A 13166-nucleotide genomic window follows, 5' to 3' on the forward strand; every position below is an offset into this window, starting at 1 on the left:
ATAAGGGCTGACATCCCATCGAATGTATCTGTGAATATTCTCAAGATCCATATAAGTGTCCATTGTTTTAAAATCCTACTAAGCTCTTGTCATCCATGAGATATGGTGGCAATGAGTTCCATTGGTTAATTATGCCCTGTGTAAAAAAAATTCTTTTATCAGTTTTTAATGTGCTGCCTTTCAATTTAATTTAATGCCCCTTTGCTCTAATATTATTGAAAAGAGTAAAGAATACTTAGAGATGAATGAGAGGCAAACAGCTCCTATCTTCTCAATTTCTCTTTCAGGAGAAAGCCTGAGAATCCCATAATATAGGGGAGCAAAAGCACTTTGGTGAGGTCACAAAACACAGCAAAGAAGAAATAATGTATTCATACATAAGCTTTAGGGCTCTTGAATGATTTTTAAAAATCACGATTCTGAGATTAAAAACAATCGCAATTAATCGCAGTTTTAATTGCACTGTTAAACAATAAGAGAATACTATTTATTTAAATACTTTGGATGTTTTCTACATTTTCAAATATATTGATTTCAATTACAACACAGAATACAAAGTGTACAGTGCTCGCTTTATATAATTTTTTATTACAAATATTTGCAATGTAAAAAAGAAACAAAAGAAATAGTATTTCGCAATTCACCTCATACAAGTCCTGTAATGCAATCTCCTATTGTGAAAGTGCAACTTACAAATGTAGAATTATTATTATATAACTGCATTCAAAAACAAAACAATGTAAAACTTTAGAGCCTATAAGTCCATTCAGTCCTACTTCTGGTTCAGCCAATTGCTCAGACAAACAAGTTTGATTACATTTGCAGGAGATACCGCTTCCCGCTTCTTATTTACAATGTCACCTGAAAGTGAGAAGAGGCGTTCGCATGGTATTGTTGTGGCCGGCTTCTCAAGATATTTACATGCCAGATGTGCTAAACATTCATTCGTCCCTTCATGCTTCAACCACCATTCCAGAGGACATGCTTCCAGGCTGATGATGGGTTCTGCTTGATAACTATCCAAAGCAGTGTGGACTGATTCCTGTTCGTTTTCATCATCTGAGTCAGATGCCATCAACAGAAAGGTGATTTTCTTTTTTGGTGGTTTGGGTTCTGTAGTTTCTGCATCCGAGTGTTACTCTTTTCAGACTTTTGAACGCATGCTCCACACCTCGTCCCTCTCAGATTTTGGAAGGCACTTCAGATTCTTAAACCTGGGGTCGAGTGCTATACTATCTTTAGAAATCTCACACTGATACCTTCTTTGCGTTTTGTCAAATATGCAGTGAAAGTGTTCTTAAATCGAACAACATATGCTGGGTCGTCATCCGAGACTGCCATAACACGAAATATATGGAAGAATGCAGGTAAAGCCCCGGTGCAGGAGACACACAATTCTCCCCCAAGCAGTTCAATCATAAATGTAATTAATGAATTATTTTTTTAACAAGCATCATCAGCGTGGAAGGATGTCCTCTAGAATGGTGGCCGAAGCATGAAGAGGCATACGAATGTTTACCATATCTGGCACATAAATACCTTGCAACACTGGTTACAAAAGTGTTTTGTTTTTGAGTGCAGTTATGTAACAACAACAAAAACCTACATTTGAAAGTTGCACTTTCACAATAAAGAGATTGCACTACAGTACTTATATGAGGTAAAATGCAAAATACTATTTCTTTTGTTTATCTTTTTGACAGTGCAAATATTTGCCATAAAAATAATATAAAGTGAGCACTGTACACATTGTATTCTGTGTTGTAATTGAAATCAATACATTTGAAAATGCAGAAAAACATCAAAAATATTTATAATAAATTTAAATTGGTATTCTATTGTTGTTTAACAGGGTGATTAAAACTGCGATTAATCATGATTAATTTTTTAAATCGAGTTAATTTGTTTTGATGCTAACAGCCATAATAAGCTTGTATTCTTAGCAGCTCAGGTTTTGACATAGCTCACATGCATATGCTCCGTAAGAAATAAGCCTGGAAATATTGAGCTTGGAGGAGAGAAAGACCACTTCTTCATCATGGAACCACAGAGACTTGAGGCTCAGAGAAATCCAGGAAGGAATGGGAGATGCCTCTGTCTCCACGAACAAGGTCAGCTCCCAGACTACTGCACTGGGCAGCACAGCACGGGGAGGAGGTGACCAGCCCTCTGTGGAGAAAGAAGTGGTTCTGGACTATTTAGAAAAGCTGGACGAGCACAAGTCCATGAGGCCGGATGTGCTGTATCCAAGAGTGCTAAAGAAGTTGGCGGATGTGATTGCAGAGCCATTGGCCATTATCTTTGAAAACTTATGGCGATCGGGGGAAGTCCCAGACGACTGGAAAAAGGCTAATATAGTGCCCATCTTTAAAAAAGTGAAGGAGGATCATCCTGGGAACTACAGGCCAGTCAGCCTCACCTCAGTCCCTGGAAAAATCATGGAGTAGGTCCTCAAGGAACCAATTCCTAAGCACTTAGAGGAGAGGAAAGTGATCAGGAACAGTCAGCATGGATTCACCAAGGGCAAGTCATGCCTGACTAATCTAATTGCCTTCTATGACGAGATAACTGGCTCTGTGGATGAGGGGAAAGCAATGGACGTGTTCTTCCTTGACTTTAGCAAAGCTTTTGACACTGTCTCCCACAGTATTCTTGCCAGCAAGTTAAAGTAGTATAGGATGGATGAATGGACTATAAGGTGGATAGAAAGTTGGCTAGATTGTCAGGCTCAACGGGTAGTGATCAATGGCTCCATGTCTAGTTGGCAGCCGGTATCAAGTGGAGTGCCCCAAGGGTTGGTCCTCGGGCCAGTTTTGTTCAATATCTTCATTAATAATCTGGAGGATGGTGTGGATTGCACCCTCAGCAAGTTTGCAGATGACACTAAACTGGGAAGAGAGGTAGATATGCTGGAGGGTAAGGCTAGGATCCAGAGGGACCTAGACAAATTAGAGAATTGGGCCAAAAGAAATCTGATGAGGTTCAACAAGGACAAGTGCAGAGTCCTGCACTTAGGACGGAAGAATCCTATGCACCGCTACAGACTAGGGACTGAATGGTTAGGCAGCAGTTCTGCAGAAAAGGACCTAGGGGTTACAGTGGACGAGAAGCTGGATATGAGTCAACAGTGTGCCCTTGTTGCCAAGAAGGCCAATGGCATTTTGGGATGTATAAGTAAGGGCGTTGCCAGCAGATCGAGGGATGTGATCGTTCCCCTCTATTCGACATTGATGAGGCCTCATCTGGAGTAGTGTGTCCAGTTTTGGGCCCCACACTACAAGAAGGATGTGGAAAAATTGGAAAATGTCCAGCGGAGGGCAACAAAAATGATTAGGGGACTGGAACACATGACTTGTGAGGAGAGGCTGAGGGAACTGGGATTGTTTAGTCTGCAGAAGAGAAGAATGAGGGGGGATTTGATAGCTGCTTTCAACTACCTGAAAGGGGGTTCCAAAGAGGATGGATCTAGACTGTTCTCAGTGGTAGCAGATGACAGAACAAGGAGTAATGGTCTCAAGTTGCAGTAGGGGAGGTTTAGGTTGCATATTAGGAAAAACTTTTTCACTAGGAGGGTGGTGAAACACTGGAATGCGTTACCTAGGGAGGTGATGAAATCTCCTTCCTTAGAAGTTAAGGTCAGGCTTGACAAAGCCCTGGCTGGGATGATTTAGTTGGGGATTGGTCCTGCTTTGAGCAGGGGGTTGGACTAGATGATCTCCTGAGATCCCTTCCAACCCTGATATTCTATGATTCTATGGTGTGTTCTAAAGTAGGCAGCTCTCAACAAGAAAAACAACAAATGATTGAAGTTTCTTAAGTAACTGCTTCCTCAACATAGTATGGTAGGATACAGGAGTTTTCCTGAGGGTAGGGTTTGGTGGTTGTGTCAAAAACCTCTGAAAACCAGAAATATTTTATCTGCTTGGTTTTCTTATTTGGACTTGATCAGACATTTAATCTTTGCTTAACCAGCTAATACAGCCAAGTATACAGCTAATACAGCCAAGTACTGACCATGGAAGCAAGCAATCAGCCAGGTGACCCTTGAACAGTCCATCTCCTCTCTTTGAGCAGGCATCATCAGTAGTCCAGTATTCAGCTCATGCACACATTGTTTTATTCAGATATTATTGACAAGAATATATCTTCTTACAATTACAATACTTGTGTGGACAATTGTGCCCTAAACTTGATTAGTTTGGGACTGCAAACCTCTTAGACAAAGACCCGGATGCACAGCAAGAAATGCAAATAGCATCAGACACTGTCAATGATGTACTGTTGTCTCTCCTCCCTGAAAGAAACTAGCATTTGAAAATTTGGAGAAATAGAACCCTGAACACTAGGATATATATGACTACTCAAAGCACTCTTTTGTGGAAGGCATGTTTTATTTCATATGTTCAATTCTCCTGTGGTTGCATCTTGCTTGTCTTGTTCTTGCAGGATTTTGTACACTGTAATTTTTAGACTGTGATCATTTCCTTACATTACAACAGCTTGTTGAATAAAAGACAGAAGCATGATTTGCCTTATAAAACATGTACATATGCATTCAGGTCTACACACACTATTTTATCATCCGTAATGCCCTCCTACCTCTAGATATTTTAAAGATCATGACTAACTGCACAAAGGAAAAATCTAAGCAACTGTTTAACAATTAACCAGAAAATACTGGAACTAGCTTGTTTGCTGGTTTCGCCAACTATCTTTGAAATCTCTTGAAGCTTGGGTTCAAATGTAGGTAGGATCTCAAAGAAGAAATCTAAAGGATTGTTTAGTCCCTGCTGTACATGTGAAACCATCATACAACCAATTTGCAGTCTGACTACTGTGAATCTCTGTTTAGGGGTAGTCCACTATTAGGCTACCAGGTGTGCTGTAGGACAAGACTGAATTGGCAGGAATACATGTGAGTTTACATGGTGCCTATGGATCAAATAGCTAATTGGGGGGGTGCGGGGGGGCAGGGGAAGAGAAGGAATAAATTACATTAGACAGATAAACTATATCTTGTTATTGAAGGGCTCAACTGATAGTTAAGGGTAGAAGTTAGCTACTGGTAGAGAGTTTCATTCACTACACTACAAAAAAATAACTATACTGTCCTTTTTCCTTCTACTTTCCCTCTGAATGAGAAGCCATGAAGCTTGCTCCAGTCACTACAATATTTTCCTTCAGTTCACCTACTTGGCATTCCACACCCCTCACTTCTACTTTTCAGATTGCACAGCAAAATTTAAACAGTAAATATTTCTAAATTTCTTGTCTTATTCCTCCTCTTATGTTACTGAATGAAGACATGTGAGGTGTTAAAATAGGGAGGTTAAAGATCAAAACAGTCACCTCACCTGCTGAGTTTAAATGTCAGAAAAATATGGAAACAAGTAAACCTTTTCTTTATTGTTTGTGGTTTTGCCCTTTCAAATATTCCCCCCTTATTTTTAAGTTCTATTCTCTGAGACTAACCCTGCTGGTAAATTTGGTGGCTATAAAAGCTTATTCACCCCAGGATGAAGTTCAAGAAGTCTCCAGGGAACCTTAGTAAATGACTGTACATTTTAGCAGTAATGGGCCCGCTGGGAGTTCTCCCCCTTGGTATTATACACACATGAGTATCCTGTCTAATAAGGAGGAGAGAAAAGGCTTGCTGACACAGCCAACGGTTGCAAACGAAAGTCAGGACAAATTTAGCTTCATTTGACAGGGTTGGATAAAGGATCACAGGTCTCTGGTCCTTAACCTAGAAAGTCATGCTGCAGTCCTGTGAGAATTTGACAGGTCTGCAGCTTCCATGAGCAGATATCTTGTGAGCTCCAGATGTTGTTATACTGTCATTGAAGAGAGTTTGGGAACTACGTCCAGCTTTTTAAAAATAAATGTCCCTGCCCTTCAAAGGAATGATGGATTCTGCAGCGTTAAAGGAAACGGCCACAGTCAAAGGGCTTCCCAGCCTCCTTGGTGGGAGTCATTGTTGCTCTTCTGAGAAGGTGAAAACTGAGCCATTTCCACAAAGGGTCAACACTGATTGCACATAGAGAAAGATTTCATGGACATACAGATATGTTGTGACATGGGTAGACAGATAGAGATAAATTCAAAAAATGGTGGGAAAACATTTATTCTGGAGATTTAAGAGTGCCAGACTAAAATCATTTCTCCAACACTACTTTATCTGATATCCTTTAGTTCATGTTGCTATATCATTATTTCAATGTATTAAAAAGAATTTGATGGGAGCATAACTTCATCAGAAAATAAAAAAGCAAAATCACAAATTCACAGCATTTTCTACCAGCTGTTTAGAAATGTTGACTATATTTTTCATAAGTCCTAGTTTTAACTTATTTCCCTATTAATGCAGTTATAGGCTCCGCTACTGATTCTCAGGAAGAAATGATATCTTGCATTTCTATAATGCTTTTCATCCAAGAAACCCGAAGCAATGCAACCAAGATTCAGAGCTCCTGTGAGGTAGGAAAGTATAATCTCTATTTAAACATAGGGAAACTGATCCACAGAAAGGTTAAGTGATTACTCAAGGTAGCACAATGAGTTAGTGGCAAAGCTGGGAACAGAACTCAAAAATCCCTGCGTAACAGACCGTCGCTCAAGCCATTAGACAACACTTCCTCCCTCCAGCAACCATGTGTTTCTTATTTTAAACTAATCCATTTTATATTATTTGATTAGTTTTCCTGTATAGGTATGATAAATAGTAATTTAATATTCAGATAATTTAATTCTATTTCAATTATGAATGAAAAGTTGTAGATTATTTGCAATGAAAAATGAACACAAGAACAGCCATACAGGGTCAGACCAATGGTCCATCTAGCTGAGTATCCTCTCTTCTGATAGTGGCCAATGCCAGATACCTCAGAGTGAATGAACAGAACAGGCAATCAGTGAGTGATCCATCCCCTGTCATCCACTCCCAGCTTCTGGCGGCCAGAGACTAGGGACATCCAGAGCATGGGTTTACATCCCTGACCATCTTGGCTAATAGCCATTGATGGACCTATCCTCCATGAACTTTCTATCCTAATTCTTTCTTGAATCCACTTATACTTTTGGCCTTACAAGAAGTTCCACAGGTTAACTGTGTGTTGTATGAAGAAGCACTTCCTTTTGTGTGTTTTAAACCTGCTTCCTATTAATTTCATTGGGTGACCCATGACTCTTGTGTTATATGAAGCAGTAAATAACACTTCCTTATTCACTTTCTCCAAACCATTCATGATTTTATAGACCTCTAACATATCCCCCCTTAGTTGTCTCTTTTCCAAGCTGAAAAGTCCCAGTCTTTAAGCTCTTCTCACAGGGAAACTGTTCCATACCCTTAATCATTTTTGTTGTCCTTCTCTGTACCCTTTCCAATTTTAATATTTTTTGAGACAGGGAGACCAGAATTGCACGCAGTATTAAAGGTATGGATTTATATGTCAGTTTTGGTGGATTTATTTCCTATACAGCCCCTAGATAGATATGAGATGGTTAAAGTTTCTTTTCACTACTGATATGTATTGAAACCAGCACTCTCCATATTTCATTGAATTTAATTAACTTAATATTTTAAAATAAAATTTAGTAAGTTAAATGTGCTGCAATGACAGTGCTAGAGAACAAAGACTTACCCCTCTCCTGTGGGTAATGGGATATGGACAAAAAGTACAGGCTTCTCCCATACTTTCTCACCAAACTACCTCACTTCTGACCTGACGGGCCACCATCTAGGAGGGAGGGGAAGTCCACTGTACATGCTTTAACTTCTGGATTGAACTGAGACTGCCAACTAATTTTTATGGTCATTTTGCACCTAGATATTACTCTGATTATTGCCCTATAAATATCTAAGTTAGAAGCTAGGTAAAATTATAGGGCCAACTAGCATCCAGTGTGCTGGTGGCTATTATGTGGATTCCTGACAAGTAGGAACTGTACTGAGACTTCCAACTTGCTTCACTAACTATTATGCAGCCATTGGGCTGGCTTTGAACTGGTGGCATAAACTGTAAAAGAATTCCTCATCTTTTTACCAATTATATTTACAGTTTAAAATGTGTAGCTGATACTTCTACCCACTTGTCAAACTGATTGCACTAAGCTGGGAACTATTACTAATTATGTTGGTTGGTCCCTTTTAAAAATATATTTAAACTAAACATCTAAGGAATGCCTATTATGATGATTTGCAATACATTTATTCCCAAAGTGTAGTAGGCACTGTACAAACATATAGGAAGATGCAGCCTCTTTCTTTTGAGATCATAATGTAAAACACATGGAGAATTTCAGAAGGCATACTTAATTGCAAAAACCTAAACCTGTTCCATTGCCATAATTACCTAAAAGCATTATTGATAAAGGATTATTAAGATTAATTCTGCACTAAATTACTTTCCACTGCATTCTTCTCTCCCTGACATAGGAAAGAAAATATTTTTGTGGACAGAGAAGAATTAACAGATTAAAGAATCCTTTACTTGTCTCTAGAGTAAAGAAAGGGCTACAGTGGTATTTACTGCTACCTACCTCCCAAAAAGCTGCCCCCTTTGATCTTTAGCAGGTTAGTATCATAGGTCAAAACTGCTTTTCTTTTGACTGCACATGAAATCCTGGGAGGGAGTTTGGATTTTTGGAAACATTTATGCCCAAATATAGGTGATACACCTTTTGTTTTGACCCCTGCTTTTATGCCCTTTAGAGTCCCTGACCCATAGTTGTTACACAAACTACAGAAGTAGATGAAAGGAATATAGTAGCTTGAGCCTTAAATTCCTTGAATTGTGGTTTAAATGTAATGAAATTGTAATTTAAAGCCAGATCAGTTTGAACTTACAACATTTTGGCCAGAGGTTTTCATAGAGAAATTTTATTTCACTTGCCTTGAAAAAAAAAAAAAAAGCACAATGTCTTCAAACTCTTTGCAGGTTTATACTTATTGGGCTTATTTTTGTCTCATACCATTCTCACATACATGGAATGCCCCTGATTTCAGTGGAATTATTTTAGTTTACAGGAGGATGAAAGGACAAACAGGTCCAAAAGCTAGCTTTAAGGTAAAATTTTCAGAAGTGCCCAAGTCCCACTAACTTATTAAAATTACACCTCAGGAAGAGGAATGTGTGGAATTTGTTTCAGAGAAGTTTGGAAACGGTGCCTGTTGACCTCCCTCCCCATAGAGGGTGCACTTTTTCCTTTAAACTGAGAAAAGCAAAAGAATAGATTTTTAGACTTAAACTACTTAGAAAGAATTAAACTAAAGCTCAAAAGTAAATAAGTGAAAATGATTTCTCAGGCTAGAGAGGAGAAAGTCCCATAGTTTGATCCCTGATCGCCATGGCTAGGGTCAGAGATATGCCAGGATATAAGTGTAAAAGTAATCTGAGAACAAAAAAAAGTGCATCCTATTTTTGTCCTATTTACTATCTTCAATCACTGGAGATAGTATTTTGTTCTTTGCAAGCCGTGACGGAAGTTTTATAGTCACATTTAAGATGGCTGACAAATAACACACGACCTAATTGCTTTTGCAAAGTGTTTGTCTATTCAAAAACAAGAAGTTCTGCACGACACAGAATCCACATTTCTCTTATAGGCATTGGGTAGAAAGTAAACTGTGTCGGACTTACCTTCTGAAAAACCTGATAGTTGGATTTGGACCATATGTCAACCTGTAGTAAGAAAAAAAAATATATATATAACACACACGGATTCAGAGGAACATTTTATTAGACTAAGATTGGTTTTGAAAAAAATCTATAATCCTCGATTATCAGAAATAAGCAGTCTAAACAAAGAGACAGAGGAGCATATTTGTTTCTTAACATTACCTTGGTTTCCAGTGTGCAGGCTGATAGGGATTGCTCAACCTTAACAGAATGTTTTAGGATTTTTCTCTTGCATTCACTCACTGGACTTTACTAGGTTAAATTGAGTTTATGCTACTGAGTTAACTGCTCCAAAAACTAGTCTATAAAGCCACTCTGCTGTCCTCTTTCTAATCTGTCAAGACCCACCTAAATTGCCTAAAGGAAATTACCAACTGATAATGGCTAGATGGAGGGCCAGTAAAGACTTCCAATATTTATTTGTATATATCTAAAGAGATCTCATTTATATTTAAAAAGTGTCAGGGGCATCTATATTTTGTCCAGTCTTCAGCCAGTTGTTGGTGATTTCCTATTACTAAAACTAGATGGGCTGGCACACAAAATTGACACATTTTGCACTATTAATTGAAGTGATATTAATAAAGGAAGCCAAGTTTTGTGTATCTCATGCTGAAGATATACTTGAATCCTTGGCACTAAGGATTTAACACAAGAAAACTTGTCATCTGTGAAATTCCACTGTGAAGGCTACACCCTTCATTATCCTTTAGTATTCAACTACAGACATTTCACATACAGACACAATTAATGAAATGAGTTATTGTATATTTTTATTGTATTTTTAATATGGTAGTATGAAACCTTGAGTGCTTTGGTGCTAGGCCACCTAATAAATATTAAAAGGAGTTTCCTCTGAAATATTATACTGCCTAGCCCTTTCCACTTGTTCTACCGCCCATATGCACAGACAACTTCCTCTGACTTCAGTAACAGTTGTGTGGCTTTAGTTATGTACACATATGGGCTGCGGGATCCTGTGGGATACAACAAGAAAAAGAGTAGCGCAGGACTTTTAAAGTGGTGTCTACTAACAATGCTGTTCTATCTTGGTTTTAACCACTATGTGCTCAATCTGACAGTTGAGATATTCATAATGCCATTTCCTAAAATGGGCATTTCCACATAAATAATGTTTTCTATTAACTCAGTTTCATGACCCAGCATTTCTGAGCTAATTTTATAATAAGAGGAATAAAGTGAGGGACATTTGATATATACTTATGACAGACCATTGTAGATTCTCAGCATAACAAAACCCATTTCACATATGTACACTGTTAGAATGCCTAGAGGTTTTCAGGTTTCAGAGTAGCAGCCGTGTTAGTCTGTATTCGCAAAAAGAAAAGGAGTACTTGTGGCACCTTAGAGACTAACAAATTTATTTGAGCATAAGCTTTTGTGAGCTACAGCTCACTTCATCGGATGCATTTGGTGGAAAATACAGAGGGGAGATTGATATACACACACAGAGAACATGAAACAATGGGTTTATCATACACACTGTAATGAGAGTGATCACTTAAGATAAGCCAGCACCAGCAGGAGGGGGGAAGGAGGAAAACCTTTCATGGTGACAAGCAAGGTAGGCTATTTCCAGCAGTTAACAAGAATATCTGAGGAACAGTGGGGGGTGGGGGGGAGAAATAACAGGGGGAAATAGTTTTACTTTGTGTAATGACTCATTCACTCCCAGTCTCTATTCAAGCTTAAGTTAGTTGTATCCAGTTTGCAAATTAATTCCAATTCAGCAGTCTCTCGTTGGAGTCTGTTTTTGAAGCTTTTTTGTTGAAGGATAGCCACTCTTAGGTCTGTTATAGAGTGAACAGAGAGATTGAAGTGTTCTCCAACTGGTTTTTGAATGTTATAATTCTTGATGTCTGATTTGTGTCCATTCATTCTTTTACGTAGAGACTGTCCAGTTTGACCAATGTACATGGCAGAGGGGCATTGCTGGCACATGATAGCATATATCACATTGGTAGATGCGCAGGTGAACAAGCCTCTGATAGTGTGGCTGATGTGATTAGGCCCTATGATGGTGTCCCCTGAATAGATATGTGGACAGAGTTGGCAACGGGTTTTGTTGCAAGGATAGGTTCCCGGGTTAGTGGTTCTGTTGTGTGGTGTGTGGTTGCTGGTGAGTATTTGCTTCAGATTGGGGGGCTGTCTGTAAGCAAGGACTGGCCTGTCTCCCAAGAACTGTGAGAGTGATGGGTCGTCCTTCAGGATAGGTTGTAGATCCTTTATGATGCGCTGGAGAGGTTTTAGTTGGGGGCTGAAGGTGATGGCTAGTGGCGTTCTGTTGTTTTCTTTGTTGGGCCTGTCCTGTAGTAGGTGACTTCTGGGTACTCTTCTGGCTCTGTCAATCTGTTTCTTCACTTCAGCAGGTGGGTATTGTAGTTGTAGGAATGCATGATAGAGATCTTGTAGGTGTTTCTCTCTGTCTGAGGGGTTGGAGCAAATGCACTTATATCGTAGAGCTTGGCTGTAGACAATGGATCGTGTGGTATGATTTGGATGAAAGCTAGAGGCATGTAGGTAGGAATAGCGGTCAGTAGGTTTCCGATATAGGGTGGTGTTTATGTGACCATCGCTTATTAGCACCGTAGCGTCCAGGAAGTGGATCTCTTGTGTGGACTGGTCCAGGCTGAAGTTGATGGTGGGATGGAAATTGTTGAAATCATGGTGGAATTCCTCAAGGGCTTCTTTTCCATGGGTCCAGATGATGAAGAGGTCATCAATGAAGCGCAAGTAGAGTAGGGGCATTAGGGGACGAGAGCTGAGGAAGCGTTGGTCTAAGTCAGCCATAAAAATGTTGGCATACTGTGGGGCCATGCGGGTACCCATTGCAGTGCCGCTGATTTGAAGGTATACATTGTCCCCAAATGTGAAATAGTTATGGGTGAGGACAAAGTCACAAAGTTCAGCCACCAGGTTAGCTGTGACATTATCGGGGATACTGTTTCTGACGGCTTGTAGTCCATCTTTGTGTGGAATGTTGGTGTAGAGGCTTCTACATCCATAGTGGCTAGGATAGCGTTTTTAGGAAGATCACCAATGGACTGTAGTTTCCTCAGGAAGTCAGTGGTGTCTCGAAGGTAGCTGGGAGTGCTGGTAACGTTGGGCCTGAGGAGGGAGTCTACATAGCCAGACAATCCTGCTGTCAGGGTGCCAATGCCTGAGATGATGGGACATCCAGGATTTCCAGGGTTATGGATCTTGGGTAGCAGATAGAATACCCCAGGTCGGGGTTCTAGGGGTGTGTCTGTGTGGGTTTGTTCTTGTGCTTTTTCAGGGAGTTTCTTGAGCAAATGCTGTAGTTTCTTTTGGTAACTCTCAGTGGGATCAGAGGGTAATGGCTTGTAGAAAGTGGTGTTGGAGAGCTGCCTAGTAGCCTCTTGTTCATACTCTGACCTATTCATGACGACGACAGCACCTCCTTTGTCAGCCTTTTTGATTATGATGTCAGAGTTGTTTCTGAGGCTG

General features: G+C 39.7%; 1 protein-coding gene across 2 annotated transcripts in view; it reads right to left on the bottom strand.

Moving 5' to 3' along the window:
• MED27 (mediator complex subunit 27) overlaps window positions 1-13166 on the bottom strand; it is a 184254-nt gene that overhangs the window by 9040 nt on the left and 162048 nt on the right. For both annotated transcript variants that reach the window (XM_038374524.2, XM_038374525.2), the window contains one exon: window positions 9639-9680. In XM_038374524.2, coding sequence (XP_038230452.1) covers window positions 9639-9680 — 42 coding nt within the window. The remainder of the gene's footprint in view (window positions 1-9638; window positions 9681-13166) is intronic.

This window comes from Dermochelys coriacea, chromosome 16, assembly GCF_009764565.3.
Source record: "Dermochelys coriacea isolate rDerCor1 chromosome 16, rDerCor1.pri.v4, whole genome shotgun sequence".
Taxonomy (NCBI): domain Eukaryota; kingdom Metazoa; phylum Chordata; order Testudines; family Dermochelyidae; genus Dermochelys; species Dermochelys coriacea.